The sequence below is a fragment of the Dendrobates tinctorius genome, unplaced genomic scaffold, assembly GCF_039654945.1.
Source record: "Dendrobates tinctorius isolate UK_male_01 unplaced genomic scaffold, ASM3965494v1 ptg000089l, whole genome shotgun sequence".
Lineage (NCBI taxonomy): Eukaryota > Metazoa > Chordata > Amphibia > Anura > Dendrobatidae > Dendrobates > Dendrobates tinctorius.
Genome location: NW_027361757.1, coordinates 18,813,583 through 18,836,662, shown reverse-complemented (window position 1 = coordinate 18,836,662; position 23,080 = coordinate 18,813,583). Strand labels below are relative to the sequence as shown.

The 23,080-nt window shown below is 41.5% G+C and overlaps 1 protein-coding gene across 2 annotated transcripts in view; it reads right to left on the bottom strand.

Moving 5' to 3' along the window:
- The window catches only part of HELLS (helicase, lymphoid specific), a 78,278-nt gene that overhangs the window by 1,975 nt on the left and 53,223 nt on the right, over nucleotides 1–23,080 (bottom strand). For both annotated transcript variants that reach the window (XM_073585877.1, XM_073585878.1), the window contains exons 9-20: nucleotides 22,503–22,685; nucleotides 21,470–21,613; nucleotides 13,055–13,251; nucleotides 12,187–12,283; nucleotides 11,925–12,086; nucleotides 9,762–9,910; nucleotides 9,547–9,685; nucleotides 8,140–8,223; nucleotides 7,880–7,999; nucleotides 7,169–7,285; nucleotides 2,162–2,321; nucleotides 1,086–1,182 (exon numbers count right to left, since the gene is read on the bottom strand). In XM_073585877.1, the coding sequence (XP_073441978.1) occupies nucleotides 1,086–1,182; nucleotides 2,162–2,321; nucleotides 7,169–7,285; nucleotides 7,880–7,999; nucleotides 8,140–8,223; nucleotides 9,547–9,685; nucleotides 9,762–9,910; nucleotides 11,925–12,086; nucleotides 12,187–12,283; nucleotides 13,055–13,251; nucleotides 21,470–21,613; nucleotides 22,503–22,685 (1,649 nt within the window). The remainder of the gene's footprint in view (nucleotides 1–1,085; nucleotides 1,183–2,161; nucleotides 2,322–7,168; nucleotides 7,286–7,879; nucleotides 8,000–8,139; nucleotides 8,224–9,546; nucleotides 9,686–9,761; nucleotides 9,911–11,924; nucleotides 12,087–12,186; nucleotides 12,284–13,054; nucleotides 13,252–21,469; nucleotides 21,614–22,502; nucleotides 22,686–23,080) is intronic.

Sequence of the window (23,080 nt, the reverse complement as noted above, 5' to 3'; positions counted from 1 at the left end):
TGAGTATAATATAACATGTTTTTCTTCTTTTTCAGGTTACATCGGAGGCTTATCTACAGCATTACAGAATGCTTCCGGTGACTTTTTTGGAAAACTGACCTATTTTTACATAAAGCGTAGAAGGATTCTTCTAGTCAGTTTTTAATAATGTGACTATTTGGCCAAGTCCCGTAAGTAGAAATTCTCTACCATTTTACCTTCAGAACTCAATTGAAGGGTTTGGTGGCATTTCTTTCTGTAATACCGTTGAGATTGGCACATTACCCAAGCCATATCCACAGGAGATTCCTTACACATTACATAAAATGCTGAAATAACATTTGCATACAGCTTTCTTCTGCAACTATTTAACTTGCACCGGGGTCAGTCTCAGAATGTTAAAAAAAAAAAAATATTGCAATTTCAGAAATTGTTATTGTATAGGGGATAATTTTCTGATTGCTGGGTATTCAACAACTGAAATTTCCAGCAATTCTGAGCAATGTGCTTTGCAGAATGCAGATGTGCACACAAGCACAACATCTTCACCATTGTCTATGCGACTAATGGAAGAAAGCAGCGCAGGATAGTGAATGGAGTGCAGGTCAAGCACGCGCAGCTCTGCTCTATTCAAGACGGCGCTCAACAGATCTGTTATCCCTTATCCTTCCTCTGGACAATAGAAATCTGTTCTGAGACTACCCTTTTGTAAAATATCAATAAAGTCCCCAATAGGTTTTAAGATGAATACATTAGTATTAGATTATCCGCCTTAGTGAAAGGCCTTCTGCCTATTAGAACTGCTATGCAATATAACTGCACTAGTCTCAAAATACCACTTGGCAGGCTTTGTATCTATATTGTGAGCAAGAAAGCTGTGAAGAAGGTAACAAGTGTGCAAACACTTCAGGAGTGTATAAATAAAAGTACAAAATCACTTCATAGAGTGGATTGGCAACTTTAAAATATTAAAAAAATATTTTAAAAGAGTGGAGTAGAGAGAATAAGGAAGTGGAGATTATATTCATTGCATCTATTAAACAAATATCTTGAGTCAGATGTTAGAAAGGAAATATTCAGAAAGAATGGAATCGTTTAATACCTACCTATCATGATCCCGGGACTGAAGTAATTCAAGCAATTCCTTAGGATCCAAACAGCTTCTAGACTGATTAATCCCAGTCTGACCACCTTTAAATTTATCTATTAAAAATAAAACAACCTTAGATTTTAGCAAAATTGTAGGAAGGAAATATGCACGTTTGTACTTGGGAAACAAAATGATTTTTCCCATTTGCAAGTGTATAAGTGTAGAGTACCTCATTTCTCTATACAGTAAAGTCTACCCCTCACTTGTCACAGTGCAAACATAGCCGCTTTGTGCGATCAACTGATCAGCGAGTCGTAGTTTCCGACTTTCACTCCACCAGGCAGTTTGTTACCAAGTCTGCATATTTCCCCTCAACATACAAATAAACTTTAAGGAAGTAAAGTTGTAATTTTGAATAAATTGTTTTTCAAAATAAGGCTTTAGTTTTTTGTTTTTCTTTTAAAGCACTTCTGACAGATTCATCATATGGGTTAATTTTATGTTTTGAAAATGTGTGTGTGTGTGTGTGTGTGTGTGTGTGTGTGTGTGTGTGTGTGTGTGTATGTTTTTTTTTTACCTGGAATATATTTTTCAAAATGGATTCTAATACCATTAGAAGTTGCAGTTGGTAGATCACTGAAGGCTATGGTATTGCTGCATATAGTGTAAATTGTGATGTCCTATGAAGCTCAATCTGTGGCTGGGCTTCACAGCAGTATGAAGATGGCAACCTTATGCAGGCCCCAGCTGCCATGACAGCCCATCAATATGTCACGGAGGGCAAACAGAGGCTAGCACATGCACACTGTCAATTGCTCCATTTAAATGGTGCTGTCAGATTGACACTGGCATTTAACTGGTTGATGGCAGCAATCAGAGCGCTGCTCAGGCTGCTGATGTTATGTGGTATCTACAACTAGTGGAAGGAGTTCAGCTCCTGAGCACTCTACCCACACACTGATGAACATGTATGTCATTTTGTGGCAGTTACTCAGAAAGTGATGATTTCTATAAAAAGCAGCTAATCACACCAAATCATGAAGGAAAAAAAAAAAAAAAAAAGTGCAATTAAGCAAATCATGTAATACATACTTTTGTGAATCACCAGTTTCTCTAGTTTTCTTTTCGCAGCAGCTCTTTCCACAATTTTTTGATCAATTGTATTAGCAGTCACCAAACGGTAGACAACAACTGGCCTGGTTTGACCGATCCTGTGACATCTGTCCTGAGCCTGCAAGTCTGCTTGTGGATTCTAGAAATATTGGAAAGTGCAATTAATTCAAAGTGTGAAAATGTACTTGTACGCGAATATGTTGAAAGGAGGTGCCCAAATTGAGCCAAAATCTGGCATACATGATGTGGACCACATACATTACAATTTCCAAACATGTCTGTTAAACACAGGTATGATTACAGCACCACCCCAGCATTTAATGTAATGTCCCTGACTGGCATCTTGTACTTGCATGCCGCCATTTTCATTTTTTTATCAGCGTCACCTTGTGATCGCAACTTCTGACTGACAGTCATGAGGTAATGGTTATAAGATCTCAATGCAAGTCTGAGCCAGAAGAAGGCCCTCAGACTTACATTAAAGTGACCTCCAAGCTCACTGCAGCAAGCAATGGAGCAATCCAGCAGGTCACTGACCCAGTGAAGACCAACCGGAGCTGTGCCGATATGCAACGATGGCAGCTGGTATGTACAAGACTAGGTGCAGGGACTTAAGATTAGAAGCACCACTCAAGTTTCAAAAAACTTCACATGTGGCCTTGTAGAGGTTTCCCCTGGATCAACAAATAATGAAGCTGCGGATTGGGTATATTACCCCGGTGTTGAATATGTGGGAAAGACGAGGACAGAATTACAGAGGAGGGTGGGAGAGCATTTGGGTGACAACTAGCAAGAAGCATACACCAATAGCCAATAGTATGAACCATACACATGGAGGGGACACAGAAAATGAAGTTTATGGGAATAGATAAAATTAGCCCACATTCCAGAGGGGGTGACTGGGATAAAAGTCTGTTACAAAAAGAGACCCAATGGATATTCTGCTTGAAAAGAGTTTACCCTATTGGTTTGAACGAGCAATTGTCCTTTTCTTTTCTCGGATAGGGATTAGTAGGGAATCTAGTGAGGGACAGCTGCCGTTGAGTGGGGGTGCCAATGCACAGGATATAGGGTGCCAACCTCCACGCTAGGTAGGGTTAAATTTAGCTAGGGTAAATATAGGGATTGAATACCCTTTTCTGTGTATCTTTATCTTTGATGGGGTCCTCCGCCCCGCCATCTTCCCTCGAGGATCTGCTGTGTCACAAGCATTATTCCCTTGTACCCCTCCCCCAATTTTAGGATGTCTTTGTTCTGCATGAAATCTGTCTGCTCCTTTTAACCCCCTTAATCCCATATGACGTACTATCCCGTCCATGTGCCCTGGGACTTAATTCCCAGGGACGGGATAGTACGTCATAGCGATCAGCGGCGCTCACGACACGTTAACCTCTTGTACACCGCGATCAAACACGATCGCGGTGTACTGGGGGTTAAAGGGAAGCATCGGCAGGGAGGTGGCTCCCTCCATGCTTCCCTGAGCCCCCCCACGGCAGCGCAATGTGCAGCGCTGCTGCGTGGGCTCTATCCCTGCAGGCCCCCGAATCCAAGATGGCGACAGGGACCTTTGGGGGGCACATTAGGTGCTCTCCAAATGCAACATGGTGTCTGATCTCAATTCCAGCCAATTCTGCATTGAAAAAGTCAAATGGTGCTCCTTCCCTTCCAAGCTCTGCCATGCGCCCAAACAGTGTTTTACACCCACATATAGGGTATCAGCATACTTGGGACAAATTGCAAAACAACTTTTGGGGTCCAATTTCTCCTGTTACCCTTAGGAAAATAAAAGATTGGGGGCAAAAATATCATTTTTGTGGAAAAAAATGATTTTTTATTTTCACACCCAGGCGTTATAAAACTTCTGTGAAGCACTTGGAGGTTCAAAGTCCTCACCACACATCTAGATAAGTTCCGTGGGGGGTCTAGTTTCCAAAATCGGGTCATTTGTGGGGTGTTTCCACTGTTTAGGTACATTAGGGGCTCTCCAAAGGCAACATGACACCTGCAGACCATTCCATCAAAGTCTGCATTCCAAAACGTCACTACTTCCCTTCAGAGCCCAGACGTGTGCCCATACAGTAGTTTTTTCCCCACATATGAGGTATCAGCGTACTCAGGACAAATTGGACAACAAGTTTTGGGGTCCAATTTCTCCTGGTACCCTTGGGAAAATAAAAAAAATTGGTGACTAAAAGATAGTTTGTGGGAAAAATACGATTTTTTTTATTTTCACGCCCGGGCGTTATAAACTTCTGTGAAGCACTGGGGGTTCAAAGTGCTCACCACACATCTAGATAAGTTCCTTGGGGGGGGGGGGGGTCTAGTTTCCAAAATGGTGTAATTTGTGGGGGGTTTCCACTGATTCGGTACATCAGGTTTTCCAATCGTGACATTGTGTCCAAACTCAATTCCAGCCAAAAACATCAAATGGCGCTGCTTCCCTTCCGAGCTCTGCCATGCGCCCAAATAGTCATTTACACCCACATATGGGGTATCAGCGTACTCAGGACAAATTGCACAATAACTTAGGGCCCTGTTACCCTTGGGAAAATAAAAATTGGGGGTGAAAAGATCATTTTTGTGGAAAAAAAATATGATTTTTTTTAATTGTACCGCTGTATGTTATAAACTTCTGTGAAGCCCTTGTGGGTTCAAAGTTCTCACCACATATCTAGATAAGTTCCTTGGGGGGTCTAGCTTCCAAAATGGGGTCACTTGTGGGGGGGTTTCCACTGTTTAGGTACATCAGGGGCTCTCCAAACGCGACATGGCGTCCGATCTGAATTCCAGCCAATTTTGCATTGAAAAAGTCAAACGGCGCTCCTTCCCTTCTGAGCTCTGCCATGCGCCGAAACAGTGGTTCCCCCCTACATATCAGGTATCAGCGTAGGACAAATTGCACAATAACTTTTGCAGTCCAACTTCTCCTGTTACCCTTGGTAAAATAAAAAAAATTGAACCTGAAGTATTTTTTTTGTGAAAAAAGTCAAATGTTCATTTTATTTTTTTTTTTAAATAATAAAAAAAATTCCTGTGACTCACCTAAAGGGTTAATAAACTTCTTGAATGTGGTTTTGAGCACCTTAAGGGGTGCAGTTTTTAGAATGGTGTCACTTTTGGGTATTTTCTATCATATAGACCCCTCAAAGTGGCTTCAAATATGATGTGGTCCGTAAAAATAAAATGGTGTAAAAATGAGAAATCGCTGGTCAATTTTTAACCCTTATAACTTCCTAACAAAAAAAAAATTTGGTTCCAAAATTGTGCTAATGTAAAGTAAACATGTGGGAAATGTTACTTATCAAGTTTTTTTGTGTGCCGTATCTGTGATTTAAGGGCATCAAAATTCAAAGTTGGAAAATTGCGAAATTTTCATCAAATTTCCGTTTTTTTTTTTCACAAATAAAAGCAAGTTATTTGAATGAAATTTTACCACTAACATGAAGTACAATATATAATGTCAAAACACCTCTAGCACTCAGAACAATATCAAAAATGAAGTTGCTTCCAGTAATATATTCATTTATTTCATCTTTTTATTTCATCTCTTTATGCACTGGGAATTCACAGCCAATATATAAACTTGTACAGCAGAGTATTAAAGCCCAACGTTTCGGCCCATCTGGCCTTTATCAAGGGTTAATTCTGAACCTTGCCATACGTGCAATTCTGTTCGGTACTTGCTTCCGCTAAGTAAATTATTGTAGGAGCGAATGAATAATGATTTACCATAAGAAACGAGAAAGCGTCTAATAGTCTCCTTGGTAACCACCAGGATGATGCAGGCATTGAAGCTGTGAGCATGGACTCCGTAAGTGACATGTGCGTGCCACTGGCTGGAGTTGTGCCTTTCAGGGACCGGAAGAGGACTATAATACCGGGCGTGCGCTCCATTCACCAGAAGTGAGATCGAGGCTTCCACTGAAGGTGCACTATTTAAAATGGAGGCAGCAGAACGCAGCACCTTAGCAGCACTATATACATAGGCCCGGATGCGACTCCCCTGATGAGTCTGGTATGACGAAACACGCTGTGAGGGAGGCCACGACTAGAACGCCCATCGGATGAATGGGGAACAGTGTGGGAATGACAAAAAAAAAAAAAAAAAAAAAAAAAAAAAAAATAAATCCCCCTTACGCCTGGTGAGTGTTCCAATAAGTGCCATATTGCCTTAATTGACCCATATACAATCTTGCTGAGGCACTCTGCAATTGCTGCAAATATTTATTAATGAAAGGGACACCAGGCTAATTTATGTCAGGATTCCCATACGAGTATACTGTGGTTTTCTAATGATATAAGTACAACACATGAATACATATATTGTTTCCTCATTTTCTCTTTCAGGTTGAATATGCATAGATGCCATTAAATACTGCGTGCATCAGATTATAGTTTTGTTAACTTTTCTAAGGAACCCACTGGTATGTAAGTAAATATCAAATTTGTGTAGCGTGGCAAAGCCATTGGGACATATCTATTCAAAGAGGCTACAAGTATATGGGCTCAATTGAATTAGTTAACCCACACACTATTGATAAAAAAGTTGCGTCCATTTCTTTTTTGCACATTAATAGCACATGAGCACTTTTATGAGGTTAGTTGATTACCTTTATATCTGCATTACTAATTAAGAGTTATATTTTACCTCTTTGCTACTTAATATAGACATATTGGTGGTATATGTCCTAGCTACACTATTGCCTATATTAATAGAATAAACTTTATATTTGATATTTAGGAATCTTTAGTAAGGGTTTACTTGTCTCACGGCAATTTAGAAACAGTGGATTTAATACCCTATGCCAATTCTTTTGGACACATTTTGGTTTTATTACGTTGAAGACACATTTAGAAATCGCACTTTGTTGTCGCCTGCTAGGCAGGTCTATAATTTGGGAATAAAGTAGCATGCAACCACCAGTTTCCATTTGTCGTGGTACAGTAAATTGTGCACAAGGCATCTTTACAGAACCGAGTACTTACCCAATCACTGTCATAAATGATAACTGTATCTGCTGCTGTTAGATTGATTCCCAGGCCTCCCGCACGTGTGCTGACAAGGAAAATGAACACATCAGGGTCTGTGTTAAATTCTCTCATCTGCAAAACAGAAAGTTGTTCAAATGTCAAAGCCGAGAATATTTTGCCAGTGCTTACTGTAATGCAGAAAGCCGTTTTCCCAAATACACAAGGGCAAAGAACACAAGTCTCATCTAAGGTATAACTAAGAGTCATTTTAAGAAAAAGCCCAATTTAAATATCCATTATTTTAATTTCTCCACATTTTGTAGACAGGCTTGCCATCAGAGAGAGAAGCGAGGAGTAGTAACGGTGACTTTCAGCAGTGATGCAGCCCACTGGTGCTCTGCTCTGAGTAGCAGTAGGGCAAGACTGGATGTGGCCAAGACAAAGATGATTGTTTGTAATACAAGTAATTGTCAGCATCTTTTTGTTTCATAATAATCAAGTGATTATCTGCATTTTGATTTGAAGACAGCAGCAACATCACACAGTCCTTGGTCTCCTGGCCAATTGTTACTCCAAATGTAAACAGGAGCATCATTCACTGACAGCAAGCACATCTTAAAATGTTCTAAAAAGCAAGTTTCAAGTACTGATACAATTTACTATACCTTCATCAAATCAATGGGAAAAAACAAAACATCATAACAGATTCATTGTGTCAAATCTTACATTCTCATCTCTTTCTGTAAAGGACATAGATCCATCCAATCGGCAAAATTTGAATTTCCTGTAGTAGCAGTAATCCATTAATATATCCAACATTAAGGTCATCTGAGAAAATATCAAGACCTAAAAAGACAAGAGAATGAGAAAGGAGTTCAAGTATAGAAAAGTTCACCATCAAGGTCTTCAAAAGGAAGAGACCTGGAAGCACTTGTGTTCGTGAAAATAGCCAAAGGTAAAACTAAAGTGTGTGGGATTTTTTTTACCTTGTGTCCTCTTTTCTTCATCTCTGGCAGCATACGATCTAGGACTAAAAACTTTCCTGAACTTTTTATCAGATCTTCATCTATCTGGGGGTACAGAAAGAAAAAAAAAAAAAAAAAAAAACCAACACATTACTACAAGATTGTTGATTATCATACTGCTAAAGATAAACAATGCTAATTTTTTGTAAGGAATTAACTTACAATTCCTTAAGATTCCTGTGCGCAACAGAGTTCAGTTAGGTTTAAACCAGGCAGGCAACACCAGCTCATCAAAAAGGTTATAAATGCTTTAAGTTTGTGTTTGACATGTAAAATGCAGCACACAGGCCGCAGCAAAGCTAAAAACTAAATACTACTTATCCTCCGCTCCAGCAATTTTCAGATTGGGCCCCAGTGAAGCCAGTGACTGACTGCAGATATCTAACAGCCAATCACTTGTTTCAACCGTCTGTTCCTTACATCCCCCCCTAATGTAAGCAGAATACAGGTTGGGGGGTGGGGTGGGTGATGCACCGCTGACATGGAGGGCAATTACTACATAGTATTATCTCCAACACTGCCTAGCCACCATTTTATACCCAACAATCCCTTTAAGGGGGGTGGGGAGGAATGTTGAGTTTTTCCTTTCACGATGCTAGCGGGGATCTTCACCAAGGTCACCGAAGTTCAGCCCGGCTGGGAACGGAACCTCAGTGACATCATTACTGGTCTTTGAGGCTGCGCTCGCAGTGGTTCTCAGCCTGGACTGTCGCATCTTGGCACCGTCCAGATTGAAGACTGTTCATCCCAATATCCATGGCCCGTTACCAGCCTGAGAATACCAACCCCCGCTGTCTGCTTTAGCAAGGCTGGTTGTCAAAAGTGGGTGGGACCGTTTTTTTAATTGAACTTACTTAAAACAGCGTGGGGACCACTATTCTTGATAACTAACCTTGCTGCTGCCGACAGCTGCAAGTTTTTTTTTTTGTTAATTTGCAGCGCAGGAGCTGCTAATACTCCCATCCGCCACTCCTGTTCTCACTAATTAGCGGCAGCAGGTGTCGGATGATGGGATCAGTAGTCCCATCAGCCGACACCAGTGACCAGAGGTAAGCTTTATACCTCCGATCCCAGCTGAGTGCTCACGCTGTCTTGACAGCGTGGGAACCACAGCTCTGACCGGCGGGGATTTCACTGCCAATCAGAAGCGGTGTTTGCCGTGCTGTCATGCACATGACAGCTTGGCAAACACTGGATGTTCGTACCCCCATTCAAGTGATTGGGGTCCGGGTACTGCTCTGGTACCCGACCTTTTTGTAACAGTTTGGCTGAACCCGAACAGCCAGGTGTCCACTCATCTCTAGTTATTGCCATTATTTAGGAATGAACCCTTCAATGCAAAGTTAATATTTGAAATTAAAAACTTACCTTGAACTCCTGAGTGAATGGATCAAGAGGATATTCAATCAAATAAGGATGACTGCAGCACTTTCGCAGCACCATCATAGTATTTCTCATATTGAGGTGTACTTCGGAATCCACTGGCATGGCCTTATCTGTTTCATATCTAGATAAAGAGGATTAGTGACCAACGGTGGCAAAACAGACCATCACTTAAGCACCAAGTTTCCATAGTAGCATACCTTTCTTCTTTTACTTCTTGCTCAAGTTGCTGCTGCATGTTATTAATAAGCCGGTCAATATCATTTCCAGTGTCCCGTTCACGGTAATCAACTATCTTACAGCTCTTCCTCTTCACTTTTCCGTTGGAATTTATCACAGGTTCTGTGGACTAAATACATATTTGTCAGAATCTCCATGCCATATTTATAAAAAAAATAAAACACACACATCCCCCTTGAATTTCCCAATGTGTCAACTTGTAAAATAAAGCTAGACAGTACTCGCTCTCCCATGGCCCGGAGGGGGCACCCCACCACTGGTCAGCATAAATCAAGTTCAGTGGCAAGTTAGGCAGTAGCAGTGATGCACGCTATAGTAGTGATGTCCCATGTACTTGAAACTGGCAGGGAGCAAAAAAATAGACCATGTCTGACTTATTTCACATATCTGCCAAGATATGGGGACCATTTTTTTTTTTTCTTTTTTTAAGTGGGAACATGGTTTAATGTTCTCAAACATTAGTTATCTTTTCCCTTTAACACGTCTAAAATTCTGTGCCAGCTTCATAACACCTTTGTAGCAGTTGTAGAACAATGCTTTGGATATGGCCACAGATGCCATGCATAGACAGTGAAAGCAACACTATGTTGAGAGAATGAGGGTTACTTGCTGTCATCACCAAAAGGAGTTTACTACATAGTTATTCACTGAACGCAACAGCTTGCAAATAATGGCACTTAGAGGCAGTTGCCGCTAATCATTGTAAACTACATTTAAAATTAAAAATCAGGATTAATTCAATGTATATTTTAATTTTCTGAAATCGGAATATTAGAACAAAAAATAAGCATTCTGAAGTTCTCCTTAGAGTACAATACCACCTCATTTAACCCCACTTTTCTTTACATGGTGTGAGTAATGGCAAATTATAAAATACTGTCTTGCCAGCCACTGCATACACAATTGCGTAAAGGAAAAGTGAAAAGGAAAGCACAGAAACAAACATGAAGAGGTAAAAATGCTCTGAACTCAAAACACAATCTGTATAGAAAATTGTTAATTTAGCTAAAAAGGGGACATTTATGCCGAAAGTTTTTTCTATACTAATCTTTCAAGATACAAAATATATTTTTCTGTCAATGGAATTGCTTGGTTTTTTGAATCTGCAACCATTTAGGCTGTGTGCCCACATTGCTTTTTTTATGCGTTTCCGCCTTGTTTTTGCCGCAGCAGAAACACAAATGCTAATACAACACACCGCCATGCAATCCTATGGGATACTGCAGTTGCTGTGCCCATGCTGCGGATTTTACCGCTGTGGAATCGCATACCGGTAAATTCTGCAACATGGTCATTATTTTGGCAGAATCGCCGCGATTCCACCGCCATAGGATTGCATTGAAACGCTCACTTTACGCATGTGGCTATGTCCACCATGCGTGAAGTGAGCGATTCATGTGTGGATGGTACCCAGGATCTGGAGGAGAGGAGACTTCTCCATGCCCTGGATACCACATCCCTGTAAAAAATAGAATTAAAATAAAAATCGGGATATACTCACCTTCTGGCGGCCCCCAGAGCCTTCCCGCCTCTCTGCCATGTTGCCAGCATTTTCCGTCTCCAGGGATGCATTGCGCAAATGACCTCTGATGACGTACCGGTCTCGCGTGATGCTACGTCAGAGACCATTGTCACAAGACATCCCTGGGAACGGAAGATGCTGTCAGCACCGCTGAGAGCCAGGAAAGCTCCGGGGGCTGCCAGAAGGCGAGTATATCTTTATTTTTTTATTTTAACTATTTTTAACATTCTTTTACCAAATGATGCTGCCTAGCATCAATAGTAAAAAGTTGGTCACACTTGTCAAGCACTATGCTTGACAAGTGTGACCAACCAATCACCTTTCCAAGCAATGCTTCAAATCGCTTGGAAAAGCGCAAGCATTCTGCAAGTTAAAAGCACTTGCAAAACACTTGTGTTTTGTGGGAAAACGCATGCGAATTCCACATGCATTTTACCCGCGGAAGAGTTGCAGAAATGCTGTTGACATTTCAGCAGCATTTCTGAAATGTGGGCACTTAGCCTTAATGTTCAATATATAGGGGGGGGAAAAAAAAAAAAAAAAAAGACACCAAACCACGTAATCTAAACATCTAATTAACTATAAAAAACAGCATTAATACCTTGTCCTGTCCCAACATTTTCTCAATGGTCCGGTTTACTATGGCTGTGTAGAAAGTCTCTTGTTTTTTAGTCAGCGGTGCATAAACTACAACCTCCCTTTTTGGAGGGACTTCTAGTGCTACATCACATTTTAGTCTTCTCAAAAGAAAAGGTGTGAGAATCTAAAAAAAAAAACAAAAAAATTAGTTTTCAGAAGTCACATGAAAGCCACTCTACAAAGTTTTAGTAAGCAATTTCACACAAAAAATATATCTTCCGCACCTGATGCAGCATGTGTAAAATGTTCTGTTCTCTTTCCTTAGCCACAAGGTCTTCAGCATGTTGCGTTATGCCAGCAATATCGAACCAAGACTCAAAACTAAGGTACAAGAAACACAGTCCATGTTAAGAAGGTCACGTAATCAATTAAGTACCACTCAATGAATAGGTAATAACTGGTATATCATTTGGTGTGTCCTGTTAGAAGGCGGCACTATGGAGCGGAGATTTTATGTTAAAGGGAATCTGTCAGCAAGTATTTATGTAATCTGAGTAGCATGATGTAATGGTAGATGCACAGATGCCATTGCTTAAATCAGTAACTGGACTGTTTTGCTGTTTCAATACAAGCATTTTAAACCAGCATGAGATTACAACTACAGGACATTATGCCTCCTGGTCCAACCATGTCCCCACAACTAAATGAATGCAGAAATCTGCCACAGTATAGTGAGAGAACTGCTATTCAGGTTATACAGGGCTCAACATTAGAGATCTGCTAGATGTGCAGCAGAGTTAACATTTTGCAACATAACTGCTGCTTTGTAAACCAAGCGATGCATCACTGAAGTCAGACTGTCTTACATCATTCTGTCAGATTACATAGCAAAATCCTGCTGACGGATTGACTAACTAAAATAGGTAGAGTGGAGATTGCATCAGGGGACAATCCCAAGTTCCCCCAATTCAGACAAACCAAATTTATTTTCAGCCTCCAGGTATGTGCGCCTAATAATGTATTTTGACTGGGCATAAGCACCCCAGAGGTGGGCACAAATACATTTGGGACCTTGAATTAGGAGGGAAACTAAAGTGGTTTTATTTTTTTTTAATTTTAAAGTATTTATGGTGAGGGTAACTAAGTATTTACCTTTGGAGATCATCAAATACATCTGGCAACAGAAAGTTCAAGAGAGACCACAGTTCTGCCAAATTGTTCTGTAAAGGCGTCCCAGTGAGAAGCAGCTTGTTATCCGACCTAAACTGCTTCAATTCCCTAATGAGACGACAGTTCATATTTTTGATCCTATGCCCTTCATCCAAAATCATATACTTCCAGGGTTTATTCTGTAGAGAAAAAAAATCCACACAAAATTAGAACACTCAATTTCAACAACAACATTTTAACCTCCTAATATTAAATCAGTGGCGTGTCCCATGTCAGTTAGTGTATGGAGCCCACAGATGCTTGCATGCGCATTACAGTCAGTATCTAACAGCAGAAGCTACCTGCTGAGGTCCGATTGCTGTGGTTAACCTTAAATGATGTCAACTAGGAGAGCACACCGCAATATGCTCCATTCAAGGCAACCTGCTGAAAACCCCTGTGCCAGGCATGTTGGTACTTCTGTTAAGCCCACTCAATGCTCCAATACGGTGGTATTGTATTAAAGAAAATGGGATCAGTTAAGTGCACGTCAAAGTACACACAAACTGACAAAATTCAGCAAAGACTCATTTAAAAATTTTTTTTTTTTTTTTTTTTTTTTTTTTTTTTTTAAGTAAACTATTAGCATTTTAATAAAATGCAAGATGAATGAACAAAATAAGTTTAAATCAAAAATAGCAATAGCACTTGTTCCCCAGAATACAAAGCTGCATAGGTTATTCCACTTGCTGTCTCTGCAAAAAAATGCTATACAAGATTCACATTTCCAGTTCAAATTACTAATAAAGGTAAAACACCGTATGCAACAACTTCAGAAGGTGCTCAAGTAGGGCCCCACACCATACATGAATAAGAAAACTTGGCACTCAACTTCTAGAATATTTTTTGGATTTTTTAATGCAGCCAGAAAATATGGTCTCAAATCCAAACCAAAATCGATCAACATAAAAAAGGGAGACCGAACAAAAGAAAAGGTTTAAATTAGAGTTGAGCGACTTTGGTCGGATCGGGTTTCGTGAAACCAGAATGAAACAAAATTTGAGTCGGATGAAACTGGTCCAACTACGGCAAAAAAAGTCGGAGTTTTGTCCGAAACCCGACCCCAATGCAAGTCAATGGGGAATAAAAGTCAGCATCGAGTGGATGAATGTCATCCGCTCAATGCAGACTTTTATTCCCCATTGACATGCATTGGGGGTCGGGTTTCAGACGAAACGCCGACTTTTTTGCCCTAGTCGGAACAGTTTCATCCGACTCAAATTTTGTTTCATTCTGGTTTCACAAAACCCGATCCGACCAAATTCGCTCAACTCTAGTTTAAATTCATTAGGGACACCAAAGATTACGAGTTGGATAGAGTTAACCGATGGCGCGACAAGTTTGCCTCTCATCAGCCTTCTACCAGAACCGGCTTCAGATCTTCTACCGACCTCACCTCTTCTGGTTCAGAACAAGAGAAACGAGACTTGCCATCCACTTCCCGTTTTTTAGGGCTGAGAAGACGCCAGCTCCGAAGAAGAGGACGAGGCATGGACATGGGCACAGACAGAAACATGGACCAATCTCGTATGACTGAAACTGCACTCAAAGTGACCAATGACCTTCTGACAGCAAAACGTAACGGTGACCACTCTGCTCATTCTTCTCGACCTTTCGACACTGTTGACCACCGTCTCCTACTCTCTAGGCACTGGGCATTAAGGACATCTCTCTATCCTGGTTCTCTTCCTATCTCTCTCACCGCTCCTTCAGTATTTTGTTCGCTGGCGTCACATCATCTCCTCTTCCTCTCGCTGTCGGGGTACCTCAGGGCTCAGTCCTTGGCCCCCTTCTCTTCTCTCTACACGGCCCAATTGGACAGACCATCAGCAGATTTGGCTTTCAGTACCATCTTTATGCTGATGACAGCTATATAAATCATCCCCTGACCTTACCCCCGCTGTACTACAGAACGCCAGTGACTGTGTCCGCAGTCTCCAACGTCATGTCCGCTCTCTGAAACTTAACCTCTCAAAAACTGAACTTCTGCTCCCGCCATCCACTAACCTCCCTAAATCTGACATTTCCCTCTCTGTGGGTGGAACCATAATAACAACCCGGCAGCAGGCACGCTGTCTTGGTGTTATGTTTGACACCAATCTCTCCTTCACATCCCATATACAATCTCTTGCCTGCTCTTGCCACCTACACCTAAAGAACATCTCCAGAATTCGCCCTTTTCTCACCATGGAAGCAACAAAAACCATCACTGTCGCATTGATCCACTCCCACCTGGACTACTGCAATGCCCTATTAATTGGTCTCCCCACTACTCGACTTTCCCCTCTCCAGTACATACTTAATGCAGCAGCCAGGGTCATCTATCTGGCTAATCGGTACTCGGACGCGTCCACTCTTCGCCAGTCCTTACATTGGCTGCCCATTCATTACAGGGTCCAATTTAAAGTACTTGTTCTCACCCACAAAGCCCTCCACAGTGCGGCACCCCCCTACATCTCCTCCCTCATTTCTGTCTGTCTATCGGCCTAGCCGACCGCTGCGCTCTGCAAACGACTTTCGACTAACTTCTGCCCTAACCCGCACCTCCCACTGCCGACTCAAAGACTTCTCCCGCGCTGCACCAATCCTCTGGAATGCTCTACCCCAAGAAATTAGGACTATCCACAATTTGCACAGTTTCAGGCGCTCTCAGAACACATCTATTCAGAGCAGCCCATCACGTTCACTAATCAGTCATTCTATGTGCAAGTGTGAGTATGTAGCCCATTCACCATCTGTCCCCCACCTTCTCAAGATGGCTGGATCATCATTGTAAATACATCATTGTAAATACACCCCTGTACTCTGTAAGCTCTCACGAACAGGGTCGTCTTACTTTAATTACTGTATTGCTAACGTTGTTACTTATGACTTGTGTTTTGAAACTCAAACTGTAAAGCGCTGCGGAATATGTTGGCGCTATATAAAAAGATTATTATTATTATTATTATTAGTAGTAGTATGACACGATCCCAGGTACCTGGCCACTGGTGGTAAATATCTTATCAAAAACCTTGGGAATTGCAGAAAGGTCTCTTATTGCCACTCCTATCGTTGTAGGACCTTTGACCTTGAGATGGATCTACAGAGATTTTATCGCCTTCTCAGATTCAAAGTCCATTTTTCAAAACCTGCCACCCTCCAGTGGTCCTAACACATCAGTTTGATACCCCACTTCTGACAGCAGCAAGCTTAGGCCTCAAAAACAAGAGCCATTTTAGGCTACCACATGGCTCTCATGCCCTGGAAACCTTTACTGGCTTCATTAATAATTCCTTTATGAGTTTAAGTAAAGACATTGACATGGGCCGTCTACATTACTCCCCTAATCTCTCAGCAGTTGACAGGCTTTACGCTCCTTACAGGAGGATCAGACCCCGACTATCAAACCGTCTGGCAAAGGGGGAGCAATTGTAGTCATGGACACTACCCATTATGTCTCTGAAATAAATCAGCAACTTAGTGATACCTCAGTGTATACTGAACTCCAGAGAGATCACACTTCCACTGTCCACCAAGCCTTCTCTGATATCTTATCTAAGTATTTACTGTTGGGTGTTTTAGATAGCAAGACCTGTGAATTCTTATTCAAAAGCCATCCCATTCTTCCGGTCTTCTATATTTTACCCAAAATTCCTAAGAATTTGGAACCACCAGGGAGACCAATTGTGGCCTCAACATAATCCATTTTAGATCCAGCCAGTCCATAGCATCTTTAGCATCCAGAAAAAAGTGAATTTTGTTCCTGGCCTCGACCCGCAGCTTGGCCGGGAATATCATAGAATATCTGATACCTATGGCCATTAGACGTTTGAGGTCCATAAATTTAGCGCTCATTCTTTGGACTTCTGGCGAGAAGTCAGGGTAAAAAGAAACTCTGGAGCCATCAATAGAAAGGTCAGGATGTTCCCTTGAGTATCTAAGGATATTATCCCTGTCCGTGTAGTAGAGAATTTTAGCCAAGATAGGTCTCGGTTGGTAACCAGGAGGAGGGTGGGTAGGAACCCTGTGAGCACGTTCCACAGCATATAAAGGAGTTAGATTATCAGTTCCTATTTTCTCCTTAATCCAGGCTTCAATAAAAACAGTAGGATTTTTGCCTTCATAACGTTCAAGCTTGCCAACAATGCGGACGTTGTTCCGTCTAGACCTATTTTCTAGGTCATCAGTTTTGGCCCACACAGCAACCATATCTCTTAAGTTGTTTATGATGCTGCGTTGCCTTCGACAGTACCCTCCACAACTCCGACTCGTTTCTCAAGTTGCCCGGTTCGGTCTTTAACGGTGTGGCGTTCATGCCTCACATTTTGCATGGATTCTTGTAAATAACCCAGCTGAGTGAGCACAGAAGAGATAGTAGACCCACACTGCATAACTGCCATCAGCACATCTTTGATAGTAGGTTCAGATGGCATTTGTAGCTGCAGTGCTTGGAGCTGGCTTTTGTTTTGCTCCACTAGTTCTCCCCAGCATCCTGCTTCTCCTGATCTCCGGAGCATGTGGCCTCCTCCTCTCCCCTCTCCTCCACCTCCGGATCCATACCTCCACCTACAGACTCCAGCTCTTCGTCTCCTGGATGGACTCGCGCTCTGCCTCCTCCACTCTGGCAAAACGTCTCAGCCGGGCTGCCACCTCCCTGTTCCTGGCCTCACTGTCTGCAGCTGCTTCCTCCAGAGCATGCGTTGTGGTAGCGGCACCATCTTGGGACCCAGGCCCCAGCTCACTGGTCACTGACTTTTTGGCATGATGTAGGGCTAGAGGCTGAATGTCCAGCGGTACCTGCAGGTCTCAGGAATGCACACAGGTTACTGATCGTTCTGTGGGTATATTGTGGCAGTAATCAGTAGCTGTGTGTGGGAGCTCAGCAGACCCACATCCTCCTCACATGCTGCTAGGCCACGCCCCTTCAACACAATCCGTATTATCACCACTATCCATTTTTCAGAAGATCCTCAAGATTCAGCTGACACCATCTTACTTGACACTAGAGCTTTTCTTGAAGCCATTAAAAAAAAAAATCTAGGTCCTATTCCCAGGGCATCCTACCTAGTATCATTTGATGTCAAGGACTTCTATTCCTCATAAAGAGGGTATTGACTATCAGGAAACTCCTTTTAACATCTGATATGCCCATTGAACATACCAACCTCTATTGACCTTTTAACCTTGGTCCTAAACTGCTAACTATGTTTGAAAACAAATTTTTTCTACAGCGACGTGGCACAGCAATGGGCTCGAATGTAGCCCCCCCCCCCGTATTCAAATTGCTATATGGCCGATTTTGAGGCCACTATCATCTACAAGAATGCCCTTTCTAAAGAAATGTTCTTATCTGGAAACGTTATATTGATATTTTTTGCGTATGGGAGGGGGCCTCAGCTGATTCCTTGAGAGATTCTCACCTTACGCAATTCCTCATGGCCCGGTCTTAGATTTACAGTCACATATGACCTCAATCAGATCAGTTTTTTGGATACATTGGTCATTAAGGATGACAATGGTCATCTTAGCACGGATCTATACACGAAAAAAACCGACCGCAACAGTCTGCTCCACTACAATAGTCTACATCCACCTGCTATGAATAATTCAATCCCTAGATCACAATTCCAGAGGATCAAAAGGATTGTAACAGATGAAACTTTACAATCAACAACTCAGTGAAATGCATATCAAATTCAGTGAGAGGGGCTATCCAGAGCATGTATTGACCAAATCCAACCAAGAAACCCCTAGAACTCCATACTTCCAGCAAACATACCATTTGTACATACGTATCACCCCTTTGCATACAAACTACACCGTTCCATCCGTCAACATTGCCATTTACTCAAAGAGGTGCACCCAGATATTGCCGAATTTAACCAACCTTTTCTCCCTTGTTTTAAAAGGGCTGCCAACTTACGGGATAAATTGGTTAAAGCGGACATACACAGGAATTTGACTCCATCTACCCAACGGTTCTTACATAAGCCGAAATCTGGTACCTTCCCATGCCTCAACTGCAAACAATGTAGTGTTATTAAGGGTGATGTAATTCACCACCCACACTCAGGCAAAACCTTCAAAAATCAGGGATTTCTCAACCTACAATACCTCACATGTTTATGTGATCAAATGTCCATGTGGACTTGCTTATGTAGGTCAAACCACCCAACCTGTGCTTAGAAATTCGATCTTTCACAAGTCCACAATCAGATGCAGAAACTTGTTGTTACCTATTCCTTATCACTTCATTACCCATAATCACAAAATTTCCCAACTTCATTTCCAGGTAATTGAACAGGTAGCACCACCTAGGAGAGGGGGTGACCGCATAAAAACCCTCAAAATGCGAAGCGTATTGGATTCACACGTTGGGTACCTTAACACCACGCGGATTAAACCGTGATTATAATTTACTAGCATTTGTCTAATGCATACTGTTAAGTACCTGTTTTCCATATATTTTCCTGATTTTGCATATTTTCCTGATATTATTCTATTACATGCCGATTACTAATTGTCTCATTTTTCAGAACCGCCTATATTGACTGTTCCGTTTGGATCCTTGTCCTCTGACTCTCCTCTTCATTTATCACCATTCTCCACACTGAATACTAGCCACCACCTATCCTACTCTAATGGATCGCTGTAATGAGCCTCAGAATACTTCTGCACTTCTAAGATGGCTGCTGGAACACATTCTGCCTCCCAGACCTCACTTTGAATACAGGAAGTCCTCCTCTTATTCATTATTGGGCTCATATATGGCTGCTGGAATGCATGTGGAACACAAGCTCTCACTTCCTACTGACTGCCATTGCTCCTAGCAAATTGTTAGTCCCGCCCCTTCCTCACTTATACAGAGCTCTCCACGTTCTCACAGCTGACCAACAGTGGATACTGGGTCGCTGATGTCTGCACGGCATCCCCACCCACCCAGGTGAGCCTGTAACCCATTCCATACCGAAATCTGTACTTTCGTTGCTTTGGACCAATCTTTATGGCTAGTTATTTCCTTCACTAGGTATTTGATTCAGGCTCCATGCCCAGCGCCTAGTGCATGACCAGGCACATTCAATGTGGTAGGCATCCTTTCATTTTTTTCACTATGCCCTCCAATTTATATATATTTAGTCTGGTGACCTGTTCAATTCTGACATAACCTGATGTCTAGATATTAATTTGTCATTCTACATTGCCCAATCCTGTATGTACTTCATTTTATGTTTTTGTTTTTTGTTCTTGATATATTTTCATTGTCAGCTATATTCTGTATAAATTTTTTTTCACTTATAGTTAATGATGAAGGCCAGTGAGGCCAAAACACCAAATTACTAATACTGACCTACAAGGCCATCTATAACCTATCTCCCCCATATGTCTCTGAACTAATATCCCGATACCTTCCCTCACGTAATCTCCAGTCCTCCCAAGACCTCCTTCTCTCCTCCACATTTATTCGCTCCTCACCCAACCGCCTCCAAGACTTCTGAATAGCCCCCATCCTCTGTAAATTCTTTGCCCCAACATGTCCGGCTATCAACCACATTCGGATCCTTCAGACAGAACCTGAAAACCCACCTCTTCAAGAAAGCCTACAGCCTGCAATGACCCCACTACTGGAGATATCACCTCAACCAACACCGAAACTGCTGCAACCCCCCAACCTACTGTCTCCCCCACCATCCTGTAGCATGTAAGCCCAAAAGGGCAGGGTCCTCTCCCCTATGTATCAGTCTGTCATTGTAAGTTTGTTTACTGTAAGTGATATCTGTAATTTGTATGTAACCCCTTCTCATGTACAGCACCATAGAATCAATGGTGCTATACAAATGAATAAGTTAACTAAATATTTTTTACGCTCAAAGCTAAATGAACGGTATATACTGCAGAGGAGGAGTTAATCTTTGTGGCCTCCTAGTGGCAGCAGCATAACACCCATGGTCCTGTGTCCGTCAATGAGGCAAAGGAGAAACAAAATTATCCTCTACAATATATGCATAGAATCCAGCATGTTAAAAAAAGAAGTATTATGCCTACACGTGCATTAATGCGAGATGAATCTTTCCTAGATTTGTTAGAATCTAGAGACGACTCAATGAATAAGGATTAGCTGAGTGGAGAATAACTTGTTAGACCTCGATCAGTGGTGCTTTTCGGTGTTTAGTTAAATAAAAAAAAAAAAAAAGTCATATCCCACAATGTGGCTTTTTTGTTTTGAAAATTTTTGTAAGGTAAAATGTACATCATTCAAAACATTAACTGCTTCAAATACAGTAAGCCCTAGTATGCATGTCCACTGGAAAGGAAAATTCCTGAGGAAGGGGTAAACTAAATTTTCCCTCTTTTTCTTGAGTGTGTGTGTGATCATACCTGTAAAACACGTCGATCATTCATTGCAATCTCAAATGAAGTAATTACAACAGGATGAACTTGCAAGGTTCCTTCTCGTTTGCCAATTCTCTTTGAAAGTGCCAGGCGTTCCTGTGGAGTGCCGTGGTACAAAATAACCGAAATCTGGAAGGGGAAAGAATCAATAATTATAGAACACATTGCCACAAGTCCTTCCCCAACATAAACCCTATGCATTCATCCATCCCAGTGAAGGGAAGCAGAATAAAATAAAAGCCTACCTAATACTTTGGTGTCTTGATATTGGTCTCACCTATAAGAGACGGTCTATCCAAGATATTTATGCATACCTGGTGGATTCAGATCCGTTGCTAAGGTATATGGAGGGTATGCGGGAGTATATCTTTATTATGACACATGATATATTTCTATCTGATACATTATTTGTGCGCTATAGAACCCATAGCGTATGCGGCAATTGAGGCTGTGTGGTTCTTATTTATGTTGTGTAGCAGTATTGTGCCTTGTATTATATGGTACTCCTGATTAGGAGAGGGATACGGTTATACCTAATTTGGGAATGGATTGATGGTATGACACCTATTTCCAATAAGAGATGGCTAATGTTATGATATGTGAAGCATAGAGATTATCTTGAGAATTATGTACTCTATGCCTTTGGATGAGGTTGGCCATATTTGATTTATTCTAAGCACCCAATGAACATTTGGATATTTTGGGATGCCTAGTAATGATGGGCAATACTAGCTTGTTCCATTTATGTGTTCTTCTTTGTTATGTTCGATGTAATTTGAGCACCTTGCACTTTATTTTACATTAATCTAATAAAAGGTATAATTTTAATTATTCTATCCATTGGCTGGTTGTACACTCAACACCCAGCAGACTCCATTTGCCAAGACCCCAATCTTGATATTAATGACCTAGCCTAAAGATAAGCCATTGTAATGCATACATTTAATGGGGGTTGTCTAGGACTTGCATTAAAACAGATATAACAGGTAACTTTAAAACCAACCTCGTCAGTGCTTACCTCAGGACAAAACCGTTTAAATTCAGACAACCAATTTGGCAAGGTAGATAGAGGTCCACAAACAAAAAACGGCCCTTGGACACCTCTCTCAATCATCATGGCTATAATGGCAATACATTGGACAGTCTTTCCTAAACCCATTTCATCAGCCAATATGCCATTGATCCCATTCTCCCACAGCATCTGTGGAAAAGTATATCATTAGATATTGTATATGCCTAAATGTTCTTAAGACTTATTACAGGCAGTCAAGTTTTATACTACTACCCTAATACAGGGGCTGCATAAAAATGTTGGTAGAGACCATGATTGTAGTACAGTAGTGCATGCTGTAATTGTCATTTAAGACTAAAAACACTGTAGCAGCTTCTTTAACATGGGAAGTGTCCGTTTAGACAACCAGCCACCAAGTTAATACAAGAATGACCCAAACAAGGAACCTCTGTGCCGTCCTTTTGCGTCAAACCCCTTTATGACCCAGCCTATTTTGACCTTAACCTGGCCATTTTTTGCAGTTGTGACCAGCGTCCCTTTATGAGGTAACTCAGGAACGCTTCAACATATCCTAGCGATTCTGA